Source organism: Accipiter gentilis, chromosome 11 (assembly GCF_929443795.1).
Source record: "Accipiter gentilis chromosome 11, bAccGen1.1, whole genome shotgun sequence".
NCBI classification, from domain to species: Eukaryota; Metazoa; Chordata; class Aves; order Accipitriformes; family Accipitridae; genus Astur; species Astur gentilis.
In genome coordinates this window covers 1,622,507-1,645,768 of record NC_064890.1, presented here as the reverse complement: position 1 = coordinate 1,645,768, position 23,262 = coordinate 1,622,507, and the positions used below count along the sequence as shown (strand labels likewise).

At 49.8% G+C, this 23,262-nt stretch overlaps 1 protein-coding gene across 2 annotated transcripts; it reads right to left on the bottom strand.

The window, feature by feature from the left end:
• Positions 1–5: 5 nt before the first annotated feature.
• On the bottom strand, positions 6–23,262 carry STRIP2 (striatin interacting protein 2). Of its 2 annotated transcripts, XM_049813702.1 has the most exons (21): positions 23,050–23,262; positions 21,317–21,386; positions 20,206–20,280; positions 19,969–20,103; positions 19,652–19,772; positions 19,187–19,255; positions 18,975–19,081; positions 18,730–18,857; positions 18,197–18,382; positions 16,729–16,952; positions 15,323–15,388; positions 14,608–14,671; positions 13,445–13,516; positions 13,073–13,147; positions 11,724–11,821; positions 11,086–11,212; positions 8,956–9,056; positions 6,785–6,851; positions 3,238–3,342; positions 2,648–2,852; positions 6–513 (listed from the first exon to the last, which is right to left on the bottom strand). In XM_049813702.1, the coding sequence occupies exons 1-21, from the start codon at positions 23,224–23,226 to the stop codon at positions 263–265; spliced, it is 2,523 nt and encodes an 840-aa protein (XP_049669659.1). In that variant the 5' UTR covers positions 23,227–23,262; the 3' UTR covers positions 6–262. The 2 variants fall into 2 exon arrangements, with proteins under 2 accessions (XP_049669659.1, XP_049669660.1); XM_049813703.1 differs by lacking the exon at positions 15,323–15,388.

The following is a 23,262-nucleotide window of genomic DNA, read 5'->3' as shown; positions in this document are numbered from 1 at the left end:
GCTCCGCGGCTTCTGTGCAGGTCCGTTGATGCTGTATGGTCTCCGAGAAGTCACAGGAAAGGGATGACCTCCAAAAAGATGGCAGTTGCCTACTCACGGGTGTCTGGGTAGATACAAAGAGGCTTGGTCTCTTTGGAAAGACCATGATTTTTTTCCAGCTGTGCTTAAGAACACCCAGGTCCAAAATAATCTTTCTTTCCTCAGCCTGTAGCACCTTGAGTCCTTACTGAGGTGGGGCTGGGGGCAGGTGAAGGTGTTGCTCTCACTGGTAATGCAGCAGCTCCTCCCAGCGAATGGGCTGGGAAAACACCTCCCGCTCCAGCCAGAGTTCGTAGGAGTAGTGGAAGTCCTCGGGGAGCTCCAGCCGCTGTCCCAGCACGCTCTGCAGGCAGTTGTCCACCGGTGCAAACTCTGAGTCTTGAGGTCTGTCGTATCTCCGGCTGTTGAAGGCTTCGATGTTGGCTCTCAGGGTGCATTCTTCAGCCTGGAAATCCCATGGTCTGGCATCGATATCTACATCGAAGAAGAAACAAGACCAGAGCATTGAGGAAAAAATAACTCTGATAAGGTTTGAGCAAAAGGAAGGATGAAGATCTTGCAGCAACCACTTGCCTGAATTGACCAGAGTATTAGCCAGTCAGTTATTCCTAATTATTATTCCTAATCAATTCCCATTATATATGCATTTTAATTTAAGGTAATTAAATGAAATATGTTAAAATCACTCGTAAATTAAGCAGAGTCAGAAAACTTCCTACAGAAATGCCATTATTTCCACTATTCCATGTGCTTTAAGGACTCACTAGAATTACCTAGCTCCTGCTTTTCTTAGAAAGGCCCCACCACTTTTACTGAAAATTTCCACAGCTGTCTGAACCAGAGATCAAGATTAAATGCTTATAGCTGCAATCCGGCAAGCTTATTATGAGCTACTGAAAACAAAGTTTTTTTAAAATTTGGACAAATTTAACTATGAATTATGCTGAAAAATCTAATAACTGGCTGTAATAACCATGATATTTTAAACATGTAATGTTATGTAAACATGTAACATGGGGAAAAAAAGATTTTGAAAGTTGGCTTTTATGAGCTCTAAATCCATACAAAACAGTCATTCGCTCCATAAAGGTTCAGTAAATTCATTGGCAAAGCTCAGCAGCTCTCAAGGGAGGGAAAGGTCCAAGCTGAGTATCAACCCAGATATACAAAGATAAAAATAAACACTCCAGGAAAAACCCTTCCAGATTGTGTCTCTGAAAGCCAAGTGCTTCCCTGGCAAACTGTCTAGGTCAAGATGCAGTCTCTGCGAAGTAGCAAATTGTGCAATCGAGTGTTGCATTATGTTGCTGATTAACTCTTTTGGGGTAAGTGGGACACATACAACCATTTACCCTTTGCATCTGTCTTAAAACTGCATTATTCTCAATATTGCCACATGAATTCAGTTGTTACAGCAAACCCCTGCTCCAGGGCAGGTGACGTAGGTCATCGTCTTCTGCTGTTTTGGAACATGTAGTGCTCAAGCTATTTAAGTCACCCAAGGCAGGCAGTATCCCATAGCCATATCCCACTAGTGGCATAAAGAAACTCTGCTGCCATCTTCAATCCCACAGGGAACAATCAGCGTGCTGAGAAAGGCAGCGACAGGAGAGAAATCCCCATAAAAGAAAGGAAGCCCTCAGTCTTCCTGCTCTTTGGTTTCTGGGGGAACTCCACTAGCCCTAAATTGAAATTACAACTATTGAGTCTAGTTTTTTGTTCTTCTGAATTAATGTCATAGTGGTATCATGACTATCAAAAGCATACAAGTCTTCAAAAAATAGATTATATCTTTTACAGTTGAAGTTGAACATCCTAAAATAATATAATGCTTTTTTTCCTTGTAAAAAAGTTAAAATGTTAGGCTTTTACTTCTTGCCCTGTTTTCTTTCAAAACAGGAATGCTACCCAATTTTCTACTTAATCCTCATTAAAAAGAAGATACATGCAGAGCAAAAATTTAGGACTGTGTTATTAAGGCAAAAAGATATTTTAATACTTTCCCTTCTTGTCCTAACCTTGGGCCAGTAGTTGCAGCAGCTGGGGGTACTTACAGGGGAATAAGAGTGTGGTCTCATGCATCCCATGGACTAATACGTGAGGAACACCAGAAACTTCATGAGGCCCCTCAAAAAATACAGAATTAGACCACATAAGAGCTGTTTAAATGGACTGGTACATCTAGTCTATGATTCAGAGTATCTGCACTGCCGGGATGTAACTGCTGTTTTTTCTCAAGTGCAAACTGCGGAGCTATCAGTCAGATTTTCACTCCATGGCCATCCTAAGCACGCACATTTGGTGCGGATACCAGGACATTTTAATGGCGAAAGCTATTTGGGAATGCAAAAGCTCAGGCCTGAGCTTGGTGGAAACTCTCATCTTGGAGACCTGAGCTGACCCTGTCCCAGCCTGGTCTGATTATTCCCACCTTTCCTCATGCAATCAATTTGTTCCCTCCTAACGCTGCTGAATGGTGCCTTAAAGCTTCTGAAAAAAACCTCCCAATACTGACCCAAACAAGTTAATGGGATCCTAACAGGTCAAACCCCCCGCGAGCCGATTTCAACTCCGCACACAGAGAGGATGCTTCCCTGGCACTACTCACCATTCCCGTAAGCCCAGTCATCGTTCATGCGATGCCGCACCTTCTGGTAAATGGCAGACATGGTTTTCATGTTGCTTTTTCTCCACTGACGCCCCAGGTATTTGGTCTGGATTTTCAACAGTTTGAGGACATACAGCTGCATCATGGCCTGCTTCACCTTCAGAGCTCGTTTCAGTATTGGGGCCGACTTAAAGACTACCAGCATCTGTCAAGGAATCAACAGAAATTAATGCAACGTGCTCAAGAAAGCCACACAAGTACTGTCTGTGCAGCTTCGGGCGCTAACACCTGGCCATGTACGGTACAAACCCCAAGCAGGTAGAACAGGAGTGTTCAGCATAACCAAAACTTGCTGCAGGGGGCTTGAGATTCACAGAAATAAGTATTATTTAGAGAAGAAAAAGTATTTCTGCATTTAAGGCTCAACCTGTGAAAGAAAAATGGGCAGATTATGAAGGAGCAGAAGCCCCAGAACTGCCAGAAGAAACTCTCTGCAGGGCTGAAGCCGTGCAGCGTAGAGCCAGGGACACGCTCAAGGTGCAACACTGGCAGCCCATGGCAGGTCTCAGGGAGACAGGACATCACCTTACCATTGTCCTCGAGTGCTTCCACTTGGTCAGCTTGTTGAGGATCCTCAGCAAGTTAATGCAGGAGAATAAATTTCTCCAGCAGAACTGGTTGTTGTCTCCGGCTTCCTGCAAAGCAGAGAAGGAAAAGTATAACTCTAACTGCAGCGTTCAACAGCACCGCCACAGAGATGTCCTTGTGCAGAAAGTCTTTATTTTTACTATCTGCACAAGTCTTATTTCCGATGGAGAGTGAGCTGCAGAGCTCCCTCCTCACTTGGGTTATCATCATGCTGCTGACAAGCCAACAGATTCTGGGGAAAACCGTTCTGAAAGACCCAGATGTAATCAGCGTTTTAATTTGCATTTAGGTTTAGAGTAAAAGCTAAGATAAATCACACTATGTCGTCATGGGAAATATATGTTGTGGTAGGTTTGTATTCGTTGTTTACAGTCAGAGAGCAAATTACAGCCTAGTGATCACCACTGCTTAGAGAACAGTTTTTGTTAATTATATCAATTAATTCATAAATTACCACATGCTTAGAGGACATATTACAGACAAATAAAAGGAAATCGCATAACAACACAGGATGACAAACAGCAGCATTTATACCAGGAGGGCAAGACTTTTCTGTAACAAAGATCCCCTCCAGCTTAAGTGCAGCTGATGATACATTATTTTAAATATTAGCTGAATGTAAGCACCCTCAGCTCCAGCTTGCACAAATATTGGCTGTGGCACATTTAAGCAGTAATTGCACCACTACAGTAACTTGCTTTATGTTTGTAAAGACTGAGCACAGCAGAAATGTCCCACAAATAACCTATTTGGGGATGAGAACGGAAACAAATGCAGCTTAATTTATAAGCCACTTACAGCAAGCTACAGCCTTAACAACTCATGGCAAAAACTGCAGCCTGGTGCATGATCCGGGTTCTGGGCATCCTCAGGATGAATTTGGGAATGACCCCAGGGAGCCCCTTCTGTCAGAGTGTCTAATCCAGCTTTGAAACTAGATTTACCCAAGAAAATCCCACCAGCATAATACCTTTGCTCTTAAAAGCAAGCATCAGACCTACCATTTCAGTAAGCAAGCAAAAAGCTATTGCACGTAGAATTTTTAGAGGCCAACAAGGAAGTGCTGCTGACTTACTTCATTTAATTCTGGGATTTGGTAAAAGCCACTCTAAGCAAATGCACTTTTCTGCCAGCAGAGGCTACGTCTGTGCTGGAGCCTCGTACGCACACAGCGGAGCTTGCACAGCAGAGCGCAGAGGTGGGATGTCACCGAGACGTCACCGAGATGTCACCGAGGTGCTCGCGGATGCTGCGTGCAGCTCTGGGGTTACCAGCTCAGGAGCAGTGCCGGTGCAGTTTCATATCGGTGCCCAGTCCTAATCCGCTCCCTCCGCACCAAGTAGTTTTTCCAAAAAGACCCCAGTAGAATAAACTAATACCCATTTCATAGGCAGCCAGATTTATTTTTGTCACCAGTCTGACGTTGTCTCCATAGCTTCAAGTAAGTGAGAGTCCTTCCATCAGTTTTATGGAAGGAGGGCACAGGCTAAACAGACTTTAATCCCCCTTTTACCCCCATCTCCTGTTACCCTCCCCATGCCACCACGACACAGTGCAGCAGGGTCCTCTGCAGCCCCCTCCCCAAACACGGGGAGCTGGAGGGGAGCGACAGCCCCGTGACAAGTCAGGAGAGATGGGGATCGGCAAGGAATCGAAGAGACTGTCCCACAACAGAATGGGTGAAGCCCCCGCTACCTCACCAGGACTGCAGCCACTCCTGATTTACACCGTTACCCCACAGCCTAGGGGTTCCTCCGCTGGAGACGGCACTGCTGACCTCATCCTGGTTTTCCATGGCAGTAAACCAAACACACATGATTCCACATTCAACCCACTGAAAGCATAATCATCTGTTATATCTGCTAAGAAATGTGTTACGGCTGGGCTGTTAAAATCAGTGCATCAGAGTATTAAAAAAAAAGCTAAAACAACACATAAAATGTTGGCTGGAGAAACATAAATGCGTACACAAGCGTATGCCTCAAGTCCCAGGGCACGTTTAATTTCGATTAAATCCTTACATTCACGGATATCCTCCCAAGGACGAACACACATGGTAAAATTCAAGTTGGTTTCTGCATATTTTCTAATTAAATTAGTCTCCCATGAGGCTAACATCCATGTCTGCTGGAGGAAAGCGATGAAGCACTGTCGTTTAATGCAACAGCTCCCAAACAGGGGACCAGACCCTATTGCGAAAGGGTAACTGGGAATATTTTCCCCCCCAAAAAAAGTTCAGTCTTCTCCTCCAGCCATAAAGCTTAGCATGAGGATAAGGATTAGCATGAGCCATCGGAGCGCTGAGCGACATGTCGCTAGATGTCCCCATCGGGCCAGGATATATCAGTGGGAGCCTGGCCATGACACCCAGCCTTCAGCAAGTAGCCCATGGACCAGCACAAAACAGGGGACTGATCCCATTGATAAGAAGGGAGGTGATGTGCAGGAGCTGTCACCCCGAGCAGGCACCCAAAAGAAGGCAAGAAGCGCTGGTGGAAAGGCACGTGGGACAGCGGCGGAGGACCGAACCAGCACGCTGGCCATGCGTGACGATCCTGCACCCACCCGCCCACGCTCCACAGATGGGGTTTTTTTATAAATTTGATCTGGCATAATCAACTCACAGCAGGAATTTGCATCGCAGTGGCACAGCAGAAATGCTGTGTTCACAGATCCAATAAAACCAGTTTGGCTGTCCTGGCTGACCACAGCCTTGGAGGGATTTGTGAGCAACTTTGGCTCATAGAAGCTAGGGAAAATCTTTCACTTTATTTTAATGATTTTAACCTTTACACAGCTGAGGAAAACAACATGGGCTTAAGTTTTTAGCAGCCAGTCAACATGAGATCATCCCTGCCTGGACTGGTTTTGGTCAGGCTCCTTCTTAATGATTCCTGCATCATTTAGGGTCTCCCTTCCCTCTGATCCCCCTCCCTGTTAACCCCAAAGCTTGTCCCTGCTCTGCGCCCTGTCTGAGTCCAACCTGCTCTGCATTTGAATTATTGCAGTTATGAACCTGCCAGCATTAATGTCTCATCTGTAGTTCATATATTCACACAGCCCATCGCACTGGCTGGTCTCCATAATACTTAGGCTCCTCTCCGCAGGGAATTTGGTTCATTCCTTCATCTACTGTCATCTAACTAAACACGAGTGCTCAGAGCAATCTAAACCTGGGAGGCAACAGCCTCTGGGCAAATCCTTTTTAAAAGCAGGCTCTCTCATTTGGAGGAGTGAAAGGGAAAACTCTAAACCCAACTATTTTTATGGGGTACACGATGCCAGCAGTGCCTCCTCCTCACCTCCCCATAGCTGATAGCGAGTCAGAACAGTGATGGGAGGAATTTTCAAGTCTGGAGGGGGAAAAAAGTCTAATTTTGGAAAGGTTGGGGGTGCAGAAAAAGAAGACAGAAAAAAGGAAACAAAAATCCTTCCTCACACTCTCACATACAGCATACTGGTTACAAGGACCCTTTCTGTGCTGCTTACCAGGCTTTCTGCAGTGAGCTCGGGCAAATCATAGACTGTACAATGCGGATAATCCAGGACAGAGATGCTGTGGAAGACAGGAAAGAAGGGACTCGTTAAGAACCAGGTAAATATGAAACCAAGTTTTTAAGATGATCTATGTGATTATGCCCAGCAATCTGTAACGTCTTCCTTCCCTGTGCTGGGGTTTGAATTGCAACGGCAGCGCTGCCTGATGCAGCAAGTAGTCTGGATGGCTAGCAATCCCATTTCCAGCGAGCCATGTTGGACACGCAAACCAGCCCGCAGCTGGTGCTGCGCAGAGGTGCCTCCCTCCTGCATTTCCGACTGCACAGACGGCATCCAAATGGGCTCCCAGCCTCTCCGCTGACTTGCGTCTCAGCTTAATGGAGCATGTCGATTCCTCTTGGCTCCGAAGCACATCCTGAACGCATTAATAAGGACTCGAAGGATTTGGATCCATTACGACATGACAGATTAGTTATTCATATGCATATTTTTAAAAAAGAAAAAATAAAACAAAACAGATCTTAGGTTAAAATGGAGACATCTGATTATCAGCAAGAAAATTCACAACTAGGGCATCAGGTCTTTCAAAGCCCTCCAGGCCTATTGCCTTTGTAAAAGTAGCCAACAATAAAAAAAGTAAAATATATATAATGTATGTGTAGATGCACACACATGCACTGATGCTCTCTGTGCCCTGAGACATGCACCAATCTAAAACGAAGCATGCACTATCACACAGCTTCAGTTCTTGAGTTCCTTCTTGTTTGCTATTTCTTGCTTTTAAATTCAGCAGCTGAGCAACAAGCTGACTTGTGACAATCAGTGAGTCAGAGGCAATCCGTGATGAGACCCAAGGTCAGGAGATCCCCTAAACTAGGCTCCATTTAAAGCATTTGGCCCAGGAAGGGCTTGTCTGACCACAAGGACAGATGCTTCTTGCTGGCTCCTACCCATCATAACCCTAAAACTGGAAGCGCCGTGCAAGTACAAGCAAGAGGGCTTAGAGGGAGCCAGCTCAGGATCAGGAGCCCCACAGCTCGTTTGCCGCATGTCATCACTGTACTGGCATCGCTTCTGATATATCCTGATGCAGCATCACTGGACTCGGGTCCATACATCTGAATGTAACAAAATCCCCTGATCCTTTTTGCAGGTCAGTGCCTGACATCGTTTGCTGCTATCTGACAAACAGATACTCTGGGCTGGGCAAAACAGCTAAACCTCCCTGGATCAGAGCATTGATCAGAGCATCCAGCTGCAAATCCTACCTCATTTCACAGGAGCGTATCCTGCCTGTGAAACCTCCATCAGAAAGCAGGGGAAGGAGCTAAGTGCTCCTGGGCTACGTTTCCTCCTCACTTATGGGCCTTTGAAGCACAGGACCAGAAGTCGAAATGTTTATCAGCATGGGAATTAATACATTACTTTCTGTTTTTCCATGCGTGCCTTCTCACACATACACAACCATGCCATGCAGGAAACAGACCAGCTTAGACATGTGGCTCAAGAGCAACAAAAAGAGCATCAAAAAGCAACAAAAAGGATCTTTTAATCATTCCAACAGCAACATCCCCTGTGGCACTCCCCTCCAAATGGGGAAATCCTACCCAGTCCTACCGAATCATGAAAGAGTTGTGCTCTTTCGGTTCTTATGCTGACTTGCAGTAGTCCAGCTAGTCCCTCTACAGACTCAAAACGGGCTTAGTGTCTTTCTCAAATCAGTAGTAAAAGGCAGTGACAACTATGCAAAACCTGAAGAAGTCAGGAAAGCTGAATTCTAGCTATAAAAAGCGGAAAACACCTAGAAGACTCTACCCCATCTAGCCTTTTTGAAGCTGTGGCCCACAGATGCCCAGTGGCACTGGAATGGTTTCCAGGAGTCCACGTAAAGATGAAAACAAGCCTACTGTCAGCAAGGGAGACAGGTCTGCCTGTACTTTAGTAGTCCATTGAGAGACTGGAAACCCCCCATCCAGTCCTCGTCATTAAGCAGAAGGGATTTGCTCCCCTCCAGCATATTCCTGTAGTGGAGAGCATACTGCCCTAAAGCCATGCTAGGGACCAGAGGTCACTTGGTCCCAGCACATATTCACGTGTCAGGGTTCCTCATGCACAAAGCCTCCCTGCTCCATCATCTCTCTCTTCCCCAGAAGCAGCTGTACCTGTTTTTGGCAGTGATATAAGACATGATGTTTTGGTTGAAGAACTTCAGGATCAGCGGGATGCAGTTGGCAAACACCAAATGTTGGGACACGTACTCAAACTGAGGAAGAGAAGTGAAATGGGTCAACAGTAGCTGGAACAAGTGGGAGCATCACCTGAGAATGGAAACCCATTTCCAGCCAAAAGCAAAGCAATCCCAATGGTTTGCCCTAGACACCTCGCAGACCATCTTCCTCTTGCAGAAGTCTGCTGTATAAGGCTTGCATCATATACAGCAACTCCCACCAGCTGGAAAACTCTACTTGCCATAGAGTGGACCCACAAACTTTATGGCAGTAGTTTAGGAATAGCTGCACCTAATGACTGCAGTATAGCTTTTCAGGATAAAAATCTGTGGCAAAACAGTATATGGGGAAGAGGGAAGGAAGAGATGTAGCTATTATATGAGAAAATACAAAATCCCTATTGCTGTCACACGCTAACCCCAGTCCCCTTACCTTCGCACATGCTTTTAGTTTCTCTCCCCTCTAAATATTAAATGGTCTGGGTATGTACAGCTGCATAATACAACAAATCTCTACTGTCCTCTAAAGAGACAGACACAAATAGCAGCAATATCCTGTCCTATCCTATCCCATGCTATCCATGCCTCTCACTAACCTGCAATCAACATTCCAAATTTGAGAGCGAAGAAACAGTTTGTTCCTACACGTCTTGTCTCAGCCTGGTACAAGCTGTCGACACTCAGTACGCCACTGACGACACACTGCCACCGTTATTTGCGAGTGAGTAACTGGCAGTCCCTGCTAGCCAGGATCCGAGATGCTCTCACTGCTTTGAAATGCAGCTGCCAGTGACTAGTATGTTATATAGGATCTGACCAAAGATAATGCTGAACTGCAATAATTTGATGGCATTTCTCTGTTGGCATAAGAAACGCCAAATCTCAAAACAGAACCAAGACAAAAAAACCCCACGATCTGTGTTGGTGTGCAGGTCCGTGCGATTGCTGCCACACCGACACGGCAGCCAGCGAGCACAGGGTGACCACAGCAGAGCCTGGACCAGCCATACTCTCCGTTACCCTCCACAGCTTTCTGGAAACATCGTCTCAGCCCCTGCAGTGGTTTTTTGGGGTCCTCCCTGAGACCAGCTTTGGCACTGAAAGAAATTATGATGGCTTACCTAAAATCAGACACAAAAGCAGAATCAGTGGGGGAAACCCCACAGCTTTCTCCAGACTTAGCACCAGACTGCAAGGGTCCTCCTGCCACGGAGGAAGAAGTGAGAGGACCCGTTTTGGGGGTGAAGCGAGAAAATTTAGTGAAGGGACGTGGGGGGATCCAGAACAAATGTAGGATTGTAAAAACGTGGGGGTTTGTTTATCCAATCCAATATATGGATTTATATTTATCCTCAGATAAATATTAGTGGCTTTATAACACAGATGGATTTGTACCATGCTGAAATCTTTAAAAAGAAAAAAAAATTACAAAACACTAATTGTTTGTCTTGCAGAATGAGTGGAGAACTGGGCCCAGGCCACAGCTCAAATCAGTCCTCGGTCTTTTTTTAATCAAGGAAAGCCCTCATGCGAGTGCAGTTTGATTGGTGCCATGTAGATGAAACAAAAATCAGATTGCATCTAGGACCCAGACCTCCAGGCCCTGTTGAAACTGGAGCCCCAAGAACTTGATCCTGCTGAGGGACAGAGGACCAGATTAGTTGACCTCCTGAGGTCCTACCCAGCACTATTTCTGGTCACTGGAGATGAGACAGAGCAAAAGAGGGTCTTGTCTAACCTCCATCCCCTTCCCCCTTCTGCCAGGGAGGCTCCTGCTCATGATATCTCCTAAATTTTAACCTGATCAGCCACAGCATGAATTTCTTCCAGAAGTCTGAAAACTCCTTCCACGTGAGTGGAAACAATCCTGTCAAAACACAGTCAGAGATATATTGCAGGCAGGTTATCCCTGCCTGAGTAACCCTATACAAATTCTGGCCCGGGGCTAGGTTTCCCTGCTACAGACAAGCAATCTGCAGCTCCTCATGGAAACCCTTCCTGGTGAGGTCTTTTAGGAGAGGGTTTATCAGGACACACTGGCTTGGCAACCTTTCTCTATGCTCACCTGGTAGATGTGGTTCAGCTTGAAGTGCTTGAGGAGCAGCAACAGTAAAGCCGAGATGCTCTTCACGATGATCTCTTTGTGTCTGTTCACATCAATCCCCAGTTTCATGCTCTGAAGAACAGTGATGCTGGATTGGAGGGAAAGAAGGTAACAGCACAGTGGGTATGGGAGCAAGGAGGACTAAGGGACTGTTGACTTCATATTCATCTGGACAGGCTCTACAGAAACAGGGACCTTCGCTTCCCCCTGGGACTCCTATTTCCATCCTCTCCTGCCTGGTGACATCAAGTGCATTCAAAAATGGAAAAAAAAGCTGATTGCTCTCCACCAGCAATCCTGGGGGAGCGGTATGAAGGACACCTGCCATATGCTCACATATCTTTATGATTTGTGTCACTTAGCTAGCAGAGCACAGCGGCTGCCAACTGTGCTTGAATTGTTACGCTCCTAAAAACCCAGCATCAATTCCTTGGCTTTCACCTCTCTGCCCTGGTGGCAACAGTAGCTTGCACCTATCCAATGAGACGTCCCCAAATCTGGAGCCCCCTGAACTCATTGGCAAACCCCAGCTCTCCTGCTCAGTCCAAGACTTCGTGGCAAAACTGGGATGGCTGGTGGCCACATCCTCAAGGACTTACGGCATCTCTTCAGGCAACACGTCTGCCAGGATGTTGATGGAGTCGGTCTTGGCTTTAGAGGTGGGCGCTGCAGCAAGGAGGATCTTCAACAAAGCTATCTGCAGAAGAGGGTAGGTGTGGAGGGATGCTCTCAGGAAGGAGCATTCCTTTCTTCTCCTTCACTTGCTGAAACTGGGCAACTTCAAGCCAAATCTATAGGGTTTCACCAGCCCAAGGTCTGCTCACTGTGATGGACCAACTATGCCAAGGCTCACCCTCTTCTTTTATACCCTGGACAGACAGACTGAGTGTGGGGAGCATGGCAGCTCTGTTTTAGCCTTAAGGCATCATGAGCACCTGATCTCTAGTAGTATGGATAAAATAACGCAAGGGACACCTGGAGCTTAATGCATTTAAATCTGTGTTCATCTCTCCCTACAAACAGAGGGCACATGACCCAGTTAGCATCTTAGAATCACAGAGTCACAAAATGGTTTGGGTTGGAAGGGACCTTAAAGATCATCTAGTTCCAATCCCCCATGCCATGGACAGTGACACCTTCCACTAGACCAGGTTGCTCAAAGCTTCATCCAACCTGGCAACATAGCTGAATTTCAGGACACACATTGTATTCCTCTGGGAATCTCTTGGGGCCATGGGAAGGCCACAAGGGATGTCCCTGTAAGGAAGGTCATAACTTACAGACTCTCTACAGTTTGAATAGCTGTTGAGAGCACAGCCAGGTTGGAAGAGACCTGAAGGTGTTAACACCTTGTTTGCTGAGTGACGTAAAGCACGATGATGGTTTAGTTCGGTTCCTGGCCCAGCAAGCAATCACACTCGGAGATCAGCATGATATTGTAACAGAAAGTTAATCTCAGCAAGAAGGACAAAAGCTCAAGGGACAGTGAAGTCCATAGGTTGCTTCTTGAAGCCAGAAGTGAAGATGCCTGCATCAGTGTGTGACAACTTGCTGGTAAATACTACAGCTCACACAGCTCAAGAGATGACACAGGGCCATCCCTGACTGGTTCCCCTCAGTGTCTGGCAGGCAGGAGCCAGTTTTGTTCTCCCACCAATGTGGAGGACTTTGTTCCCTGTTCCCAATCCTCCACACACATCCTATTTTCCAACCACTGACCTGTCTCCAACCATTTGACCGTGTCCCTGGGTATCTATACCCCTTGATCCTCTGAATCCCTCCTCTTGGACTGTACTTTCCACCCAACTCTGCTCTGGATTCCCACCGAAATCTCACCATTCAGGTCCTGAACACACCCCAGCAGCCCCGTGCTGAGCTCTGCAGCTCACAGATTGGCACCCTTCCCCACTCAAAAGCTCTTCTTTACTTTTAAGAAACACAGGCTTACCATATACTGGGGGAGATTGTACAACATTGCTCGATACAAGATCTCACAAGGGGTTTCTTGGACTTCCTCTTCTCCCTGGCACCGAGAAACATTAGAAACAAGGGAAAATTAAGTCTTTCCAGTCCACACACTCAAGATATATCAGTCACCTCCATAAAACCCAGCTTGGGGACTCAATGATGGACACAGCTGCATGCTGACTGCAGGAAGCTCCAGGCCTTTCTCCACTGCTACATACAATCAAGATAGGGACTTCTAGAAAAAAGAGCACCCCAGGAATGTCCTAAGGATCACAGAGAACTTATGGATTTCTATGACACCTTGGAAATCTTCCACACAGCTATCTAGTGATGAGGTACAGCAACTTCTTACCAGAGACATGGGGCACTTCTCCAGCTCCTCCTCGTTCTTTATCTGGACGTCTGAGATGGAAACGTACTTGTGCTGGCAAAATACAGAGACAGAGGTAGAGCGATATCACAACTGAAGGATGAAACACAGTCAGTGATGATGACGACAGTTGCTGATTTCAGCAATATCCGAGTTAGGTGTATAGGTCACAGCAGATACATGGAGAATTCATCTTGGTGTGGGACATCCCTCTGTCCCTGAAGCCCTTCACACATCATGCCTCTGATTGCTTCCACCTACTCCTTCTAGGATCTCTCTGTAAGTAAATGGAGAGGGACAATCACCTCCAAAAGGCAATCCAGACCTTAGATAGGTCAGTTGGCCTCTGGAGGTGTCTCACTCCACATGGAGCACTGCAGGAGCCAAGGTTAGCCATGCTTCCCCCTGGGAACATCACAGGTCTGGGCATGTATGTCCAAACCTACCTCTGAAAGTCTGTCACCTTCAAAGCAAATGCTCACCAGGATGCAGTAATGCTCTACCTCGGATAAAGGGAAAGTCCAAGTGCTGGACAATCTACTTGGAATGCAGTGAGGACTCAGTTTTCCATTTTTTTGCCCCAATTCCTGCAAGAAGCTCTAGAAACTTTTTCTGTGACAACTAACAAGAAGGGATCTTCTTACTCCCTCCAGTAACTGTGTTTCAGCCAGAGGTTAGAAGTGAGAAACCCACACCACATATGGGGGATATCCAGTCCCTCTCAGCTGTTCAGATCTTGACTGGATTTATCAGATTGACTTCCAAAGGCAGCGAGAGCAAGAGCTCAGACCGAAGGTATTGCTGTACATCAGCTGAAGAGGAGCAGAAGACTAAATTCACATGAAACATTTACTGTGGGACGAGAGCATATATCTGAGGAACTCAAAACTCGTTATAAGTTCTGTATCACAAAGTTTATGTGTATGAGACTTGATGCCTTGCAATCTCCCTATGGCCCTGGTGACCTTGGCCAAAGATTTCCCCACTTCCATGAGATCCCCACAGGTCCGATCCCACCTCAGAGCATCCGCTGAGCACCAGGGAGCAGAAATAGCAAAGGATGAGTTTAGACAAGCTGACTGTTGCTTAGCGAGGCTTTCTGGGCTGCTTCATCCAAGTGCTGCGTTGTGGATCTACCATCTTACCTGCTTCAGTGTCTTCACGCTTTCATGGATGGGCCGTGGTAGCCCTATCAGGGTTTCGGTGTCTCTGTGGGGGATGAAAGAAGGTAAGTACGAGGCTGGGAAGAAGATCTGGGTTTAACACTTCCACGTCACACAAGGTAAAAGAGGGAGCCTGTAGTCCACTGAATCTGCAAAACGTGTCCCAGGTGGGTCAGGAATCGGGAGGGGTGTTGGCATGGGCTGCCCACCCTCCCACCTCCTCCCCAGCAAAGCCTGCACAAGAGAGGGGCAACATCAGGGTGAAGAATTGGGGTGAAATCAGGTCTCTGCATGGAGCCAGCTTGAGCCCAGCACCGCACCTAAAAATGAATATACCCTGCTGGGCCCATGCCAGGATGACTCTGCACCTGCTTGATTTATTCACAAACTGGGTAATTTGCTGTGGATACCAGATTGTCCCAACTCCCTCCTGCATCAAACCAGTCTCTGGCTTGGGCCAGGGGTTACTTATTCTGGGCTAAGTCTGATTTTTATTAGAAAGAGGTCCTTGGAGACCATCAACTCCAAGAACATGTTTTTATAACACCAAGTGCACTGCTGCAGCTCCAGCAAAATCCAGCATTGGGCCGCATTGTCCTGAGCATGCCTTAGGCTGGTTGAGTTGAGAAAAACCTAAGCTCTCTAGATACCTCCCACCAGCTGAACTGCACTGATGGAAGCTATGAGACAGACTCACTGTCCCAGCGTGAATCCGATGAATTTATTTCTGCTTGCTTCCAGGAAATGCTCGATGTCTTTCTGTCTGATGAAGCAGGAGAGAAACAAAAACAAGGAGAAGGTTGGAAAACAGACATATACCAGATCACAGCCTACATTGCTCAGAAAGGCCAGCAGTGTGAGGCCAGCAAGAACCTTCGAGCTTTCTAGGATTGATTTCTAGAGGTCTTAATAGCAGTGGACTAGAGCCACTACTGCTCTCGTTGGTTGGGAGCAACGTGAACCAAAACTATTTGTATTTGCTGTGCAACTCCATGGGAGTATGCAAATGGAGAGGAGTTCTCTACGACCAGCACCTTTTTATCCACCTTCTGTGCTCCTAGCACATGCATCTTCAAGTGGCATCTGCTCGCTTTGAGCGAACAAATGTTGTCTCCGCAGTCTGGCAGAGCACGTGCTGCTCCAAGAGAGCAAGCTGACATCTTGTCCACCTTGGGCATCTTTCATGAGAACTGGTCAGGGTCTCAACACTACAAGTAGGACATGAACCGTGAGCCAAGGCCTTCACAGGCAGAAAGAAACCCAGCTGGATATCCAGGCACCAGCCAAGAAAAACAATGGTCATTTGATTTTGAAGCGGAGAGCATTAAGTTACATGGAGTAAGATGGCACTGCGTGTGTGGAGACCCACGTGGGAAACCGATTCTTGCCATGTCCCTGCAAGGAGTGCTCTGCATAGACACACTTAACCCTGTCACTGCTCCCACATCAAAAAGATGTATTTGCTCCTGTGATTTAAAGATACTGAGTTAAATCCAGGCTTCAGATCAACAGCGAAAAAACTTGCATGGATTAGAGGGAAGGGGACAGAGGATTTCACTCTCTTTTCCTAATCCTTCCCCTGTACCACATGTAGCAGAACTGGTCTTAGGAAGGGAAAGCACCAATTTCTTTATCCTCAGATGTTTTTCTCCAATTTCTTATCTTAAAGCAAGGCCATTCAAGAAGGCTTCATCTGGCAACACAAGAGTCCCAGTCAACAAGCAAGAGGCAATGTCATTAACCAGTTCCCAAGACAATTAGCCTAAGACCTTGCCCTACCAAGATCCATTGGTGCCACTTTGGAAAGCTGACCCTGCTCCCGCAGCACTCCAGCACAAGCCTCCTTCCCAGTACAACCTGGGATGTCCAAAATGGGATCGCCACTTATTGACCAAGCGTAGCCATGCTTGGTTTGTAAAGCCTGGGGAAGAGCTCAGCTAAACCCAGTCCAGAAAGGACCAACCGAGACAAAAAAAGAAGGGGAGTCACTTCAATTCAACTTGTCAGAGGCCAACAAACTTGCCACAGACCGATGTTCAGCCTGCAATGAGCTCCAGGACAGGTAGGGCTGGGAAGGATGGCAATGAAACCAGATGGATTTACCTGACTTTGGGGGCCCAGGGGAGCCCTTTGGGGAATGACACCCTTTCAATAGGTGGGTGCTGAGCAGGCATCGTGGGGATAATCGCGTCCCGCTCCATCAGGTCCAGTTCCCCCTCGATCCCGCTGTCCACATCATCGTTCTCCTCTTCGTCAATTCCTGCTTCATCATTCTTGAAGGGGTCTCTCTCGTTATAGATATCCAAACTGTCTTGCTTCACCAGGGGCTGCAGCAGAAAGGGAAGGAGAAATTCAAGTCACTCCATGCACTTCATTTCCCTCCCAGCTGCTGGCATCAGGCCTCTTCATCCTGGAAGGATCACGCTCCCAGATGTTCCTCAGGTGAGGCTTTGCTTCCTAGCTCTTGCCACCAGAGCCTGGACAAGAAACAGCCCCCTGTGTACCTCTAACCTTGCTGTTCTTGGAGATGTGACCCCATTTTCCACCTTAACTTTTGGAGCTACCATCTGACATCTCTGCCTTAGCAAAAGAGGTGTTTTCATCCTCAGACCATAACACAGCAACTCCAAGAGCAGAGCTAAAAAAAGATGAACTTGCTGTGAGCAGTTTGCTCCTCAGTGCTTATCAGCCCTTTGCCATAGGGTCAGGATGTCCTCTCGCTTCCTCCGGATCAAGTGCATTGCAGGGCTGATCTGCCACAACTCAAATTGGTGGATGGAAAACTGGACACGAGCCAGCAATGTGCACTCACAGCCCAGAAAGCCAGCTGTATCCTGGGCTGCATAACAAGAAGCGTGGCCAGCAGGTCAAGGGAGGGGATTCTCCCCCTCTGCTCCCCTCTGGTGAGACCCCACCTGCAGTACTGTGACCAGCTCTGGGGTCTTCAGCTGAGGGAAGACATTGACCTGTTGGACTGAGTCCAGAGGAGGGCTGGAGTGATCAGAGGGATGAACACCTCTCCTGTGAAGACAGGCTGAGAGAGTTGGGGTTGTTCAGCCTGGAGAAGAGAAGGCTCCGGGGAGACCTTATAGCAGCCTTCTAGTACCTAAAGGGGGCTTATAAGAAAGATGGGGACAAACTTTTTAGCAGGGGCTGCAGCAAGAGGACAAGGGGTAATGGTTTTAAACTAAAAGAGGGGAGATTCAGACTAGATGCAAGGAATAAATTTTTTTACAATGAGGGTGGTGAAACACTGGCCCAGGTTGCCCAGAGAGGTGGTAGATGCCCCATCCCTGGAAACATTCAAGCTCAGGTCAGACAGGGCTCTGAGCAACCTGATCTAGAGGAAGATGTCCCTGCTCATGGCAGGGGGGGTGGACTAGATGTCCTTTGAAGGTCCCTTCCAACACAAACCATTCTGTGATTCTGTGAAACTGGAACACACAGGAGCACTTGCAGGGGGGGGAAAGGAAACACGCTTCCAAGCACAGGCTGGCATCCTTGAACGGATGATGGTCCCCACTGGAAAAGCATCCTGGGCTGTGTGTGCGGAGGATGAACCCACTCTTACCCTCCGGCTGCGGTGACCGCGCTTCTGCTGCTGCTGCTCCGTGAGCTCAATGGAGTAGGTGGGAGGCGAAGCGGCGCGCATGCTGCGCATCACCTGGATGCTGTCCTCTGGCAAGGGTGGCAGCCCCAGCTCCTCCCGCTTCCTCACCTTCATCGCCTGCAGGGCTTCAAAGCCACCCAGCGTGAACTAGGGACCAACAAGAGAGGTGAGAGAGCAGGGAGCGGACATCCCACCTGGACTGCATGGCTCTTCTGGGTTTCCAGAGGAGCAGTAGTTTGAGGCCATCAAACTGGAGAGCTGAGGATGAAGAAACCACGTCACTGGTTCATTCTCCAGAATTCTCCCCCAGCCCATGTCCTCTGCATGGCTCAGCCGACCCTCGTCCCAGAAGAAACTGTTTGCCTTGTCTCAGCCTCTTGTGCCATCCTAAATAACCTCGTTACGGTTGGATTGAATAGTGGGGAACATCCAGGCTGCATTAGCACTATTCCCAAAATGACCAGTTTCTGGAAAAAGGAAGGGTTTGCACCCACCAGAAGCACCTTCCAGAGCAGGAGCAGGACCTTCTTCATGGGGAAGTGTGGGGCGTGACCACTGCAGAACTTGGTCACCATTGTGAAGAGGAGAAGAGCAAACGGCTCTTCAGTGTGCACGGGGAAACCTGGTGGAGAGAGGGACCAGAAGCAGGTTCAGAGCAGATCCCCCATCCCTGAGGCTTCACCGCCGGTCCAGCACGATGAAGGGACCTCGCTAGGGCACAATGAACTTTGTGGCTCACTCAGCTCCATCCTGAAGGTCTCCCGGCAGCTTTTCCACTCGGCGGGATCCGTCTCCTGCTCAACACGGATGTTCTCCACCATCAGGTACATGACACTGAGCAGCACCCTGCCAGGACAGCACGTCAGGCAGGTGATGCTGCCAGCTAGAGGACCCTTTGTCCTCCCCCACAGCCTCCTCCCGACGTGCTAGTGGGAGGCAGAGAGGAGGTACCTGAGCTCCGTGCTGTCGGCCAGCGAGATGGCCGGCTTCCTCAGGGCGCTGCTGCAGGCCTGGCTGTTGCTGCGGGAAAGGGGACAAGCTCAGTGCCAGCCACCGGGCACGGGCTGCTCCTCACCCTGACCCCCAGCCTATGTCTGCAGCGGTGGAAACACCACGCCAGGGGACGTGCCATAGCTGCAGCACCTCCCCTGGTCCTCAGTGAGGAGGAGGAGGAAGGAGAAAGAAGAGGGCGAGAAGGATGGGGAGAAAGAAGATGAAGAGGAAGGCAAGGAGGATGGAAGAGGGTGAGAAGGATGAAGAAGAGGGCAAGGAGGATGGGGAGAAAGGAGATAAAGAAGAGGAGGGCAAGGAGGATGGGGAGAAAGGAGATAAAGAAGACGAAGGCAAGGAGGGCAAGGAGAAAGAATAAGGTGAAGAAGACGACAAGGAGAGTGAGGGCAGTGCGGGTCCTCTCACTCAATCTCCATGTTGAGGAGCTCCAGGAAGGCAGTGAAGGTTCCCAGCCGGTACAGGAGGAAGCTGTTTTGCCGAGACCAGTGCAGAACATCCCCTTCATTATCACAATCTCCAAAGACACCTGGAGAGGACCAAAGGGAGGCACTGGTTAGGGGGGAGTTGCCTTTGGACCCCTGGAGCACACGGGACCACCCCGGGAAGGAGCTTCACTGCACCGACCTGGCACAACCCCAAGAGAAGGCTTCTCCCAAGCCCCCATGCCGAAGCCAGGCAGCGGATACACGGCCACATCCAGACATAGGGGATATGGTCCTTACCCTGTGCCAGGTAGAGGATGGCCCGTGCTACTTTGAGCCGCTTGTCCCTGTTGACCACCTCCAGCCCATCCAGCAGGCGCATGACGTAGGCCTTCTGCTGGGCCCCATCCAGCTCAAGCCACCTCCTGCCCTGCACTGGAAAGAGGACATGACAACCAGGCAGGTGCCTCCCCGGGGGTCCCGCTCTCACCCAGGGGGCTACCCCGAGCCCTGGGGTGCTGAGCCCAGAGCTGGTACCTTGAGCATGAAAATCCTCCTCGAAGCATCTCCTGTTGGTGCTGAGCTCGGGCTCCTCGGTGTAGCTGTACAGTTCTGATGGAGAAAGGGGTCAGCAGGGACCCGGAGGGGGTTCACCCTCCTCCTCATCACCAAATTCCTCATGGGGCTCTGAAACATCCCTACTCACCCGAGGAGACACAGGGCAGAGACCTAAACTTAGCCCTGAGCTCTTCTGCAGCTCCAAGGGGCATCTTGGAGCCACCCAGTGCTACCAAACTCATCATTTTCATCCTTGTGCCCGGGCTGGGCTGTTCCCATGCTCCTGCTCACAGCAACAGTGCTCGGGCTGCACCTGTTATTTCATAGGGGCTATTTGGGAGGGTAATTTTCTGTCCCAGTTATGGTGGTTTGCAAAGGGAGGGACTGCAGGAGCACCCAGGCAAGACCTGCACTGATTTCACACCCAGCAGCTCAGATATTTTGGGAGCTGCAAATAGGGGCTGGACTTGGAGGGAGACGATGTTGTGCCTGTTCCTATATAATTCCTACCTGTTCCTATAGGTCCTATGGTGCTGAGCAGCACCATGGGGGACTGAAACGGTCCTGCAAAGGAGGAGTAAGGGTCCCTCGAGGAAAAAATGTGCTTTAGCCGGGCCAGCTCGCACAGCTGAGATACACACAGCTAAAAATAGCCTCTTAGCTGGTCGAGATATGCTTGGGACCCCGAGGGTTACGGGGCAGAAGCAGCTGGAGTCGCTCCAGGGCAGGAAGATACAGGACAAGGACTCGACCCGTTGTGGCACCCACGATAAAGGGTGACACTTCCCAGCCTGGGCTGTGCCACCGGGCATGCCACCCATCCTCCCACCCCCTGCACGCCCGTCATCGTGTCCTGGGTAATTCGGAGCATGGGGTAATCCCTGTGCCCCCACACCTCCCTTTTGCACATCCCCGGGGAGCGAGTGGTTCTCTATTAATAAATCCCTCTTGCTCTATTACAGCAAGGATGATACCACTCGATATCCATCCCGATTCCCGCTCGCCCGACTCCCCAAGGGATTTTTTTTTTTTTTCCCCCTCCCTGGCAGGCACCTATTAATAGCATCCCAGCACCCAAACGCCATTTCACCTGCTAACTCGGCGCTGTGGCTGTTGGCATCCCTGTATTCAAACTCCAGGTTGGGGCAATCCACCGAGCCCTGTGGAGAGCAGTTTGGGATTAGCAGGGGGGGCTGGCGCATCCTCATGGATATTTTGGGAGGCAGGATGGCTGCCAGTGCTCTCAGCCTTTGCATTAAAGCTCCTCCAGCCACTGGAGCAGTGACTCGTGCACGGATGATCTTGACAGTGGTCTCCAGGGCTCAAGCAGGACATCCACGCGAGGCTACTTAAAATATGGTGCAAATTTGGAAGGCGAATGTAAAAATAGCATTTCTCAAGTCCCAGGGAAAGCAGAGGCAGGACCCGAAGTGCCAGTGAATATTCGGTGCATTTCAGAGCCCTAAATAGGATTAAAAACAAAGTCCGGGGGCTGGTTTGAAGCAAAGGTGCCTGGGAGGATGCAAACCCCCTGTGCTCGGTCCTTAGCATCCCAGATCCGACAGCTTTCGGGGCCGGGCTTTGCCCTTTCAAAGCCGGTAGGATTGTGGATCTCCCCCCTCCTCCCCTGCGGATGGGGAACTGGAGCATGAAACTTCGCCGGAGGATTACGGCAGGGCAGGGAGCGGGCGGCCGCAGCCAGACAAGACCCAACGCTGGCATCGTGCCGCCGTGCCCCGGGAAGGGAACACATGAATGGCTAATCAACTAAATTAACATAATTTCTCATTCTGAGTCCCAGCATCCCTTCTCCGCAGCCAGGCTGGAACCGATGCTCATCGTCACGATTAATATTGATGACCCCGGAGGACGCACAGCTCTGAGCTGAGCCCAACTTGCTCAGAAAACGTTGGTTTCTCACCCAATTTTTGCAGCCAAGCCGGCGGGGCGGTTCGAGGAGCTAAAGCCGAGGAGGAATTTGACGAAGCGCGTGCAGCGCTAATCCGCTTGGTGAGGCCGAGCCAGAGGAGAAAAGCAAACCCCAAATTCATGGGGAGGTCTCGGGGGCCACAACTTGGGCACTGTCCCCCGGGGAGAAGGGACCCTTTTTTGGGTCAGCCATCCCCAAGAAGCCCCTCAACCCGCAGCTCCTTGGCGGGGAAGCGAGGTTTTTCCCATCCTCTGCTCACAGGGGGTTGTCCTGTGGTGGCTTTACCGTGGCTGGGGACATCAGTCGTGGGTTGGATCCTGGTGACCTCAGCCCGGTCCTGCTTCCCCCACCTGGCACCCATGAAAAGCCGGACGGGTGCAGCTGGGGCAGAGCAGCAGTGGTGATGGAGCTCCCAGGGGGGGATTAGTGGTTGGGTTATTTGGGCAGGAGGGGCGAAGGGTGGTGGAGGGGACTGCGGCCCCTAGACACAGTGGGGGCGGTAAGTGGGTGCTTGGAAGGTATGGGGGAGCACAGGGCCAAGCTGGGACCCCAAACCCCTGCTGCCAGCTCTGGGGGTGGGGGTGTCAGTGCCGGGGGCACCTTCCCTGGGGATCCCCACTCCAGACTGGGCAGCAGGACCACCCCCCCCCCCCCAGGGTGGAGGTGGCGGGGGCGGGGGGGGGGGTGGTAAACCCCCAGGACCGAGACATCCCCCAGCTCTGGATTGGGCTCCTTCCAACGGTGGCCTGGCAGGAACCCCAACCACCGGGGCAGGGAGACCCTTCCCCATCTGGGGTGTCGTGTCCCACCCCCCCCCAAAAGCAGCGTCCAGAAGGAACCCCGGGGCGAGGAGGTGTGTGACACTACCCCCCCCCCCCCCGCCCCGGTCTTACCTCGGACTCCTTCCGCTGGCTCCTAAAGAGCTCCCGGTTCTTGGGCTGGGGCTGGGGTTGGGGCTGGGGCTGGGCCTGCCGAGCCCTGCCCGGTCCCGGTCCCGGTCCCGGTCCCGGTCCCGGTGCCGGTCCCGGTCCCGGTCCCGGTGCCGGCGCCGCTCCGCCCGCCGCCTCCATCCGCTGCGGCCCCTCTGCAGCGCCGCCGAACACGTG

Bases quoted from the DNA above. Each gene is read 5' to 3' on its own strand.
- STRIP2 (XM_049813702.1), bottom strand. From the start codon at position 23,226: ATGGAGGCGGCGGGCGGAGCGGCGCCGGCACCGGGACCGGGACCGGGA. The intron at 18,858-18,974 runs GTGAGCCACAAA...TCTCTCCACCAG, and splicing joins GACCTTCAGGATGGAGCTGA to GTTTCCCCGTGCACACTGAA. The intron at 15,389-16,728 runs GTAAATCCATCT...CTGCTTCATCAG, and splicing joins CCCTGGGCCCCCAAAGTCAG to ACAGAAAGACATCGAGCATT.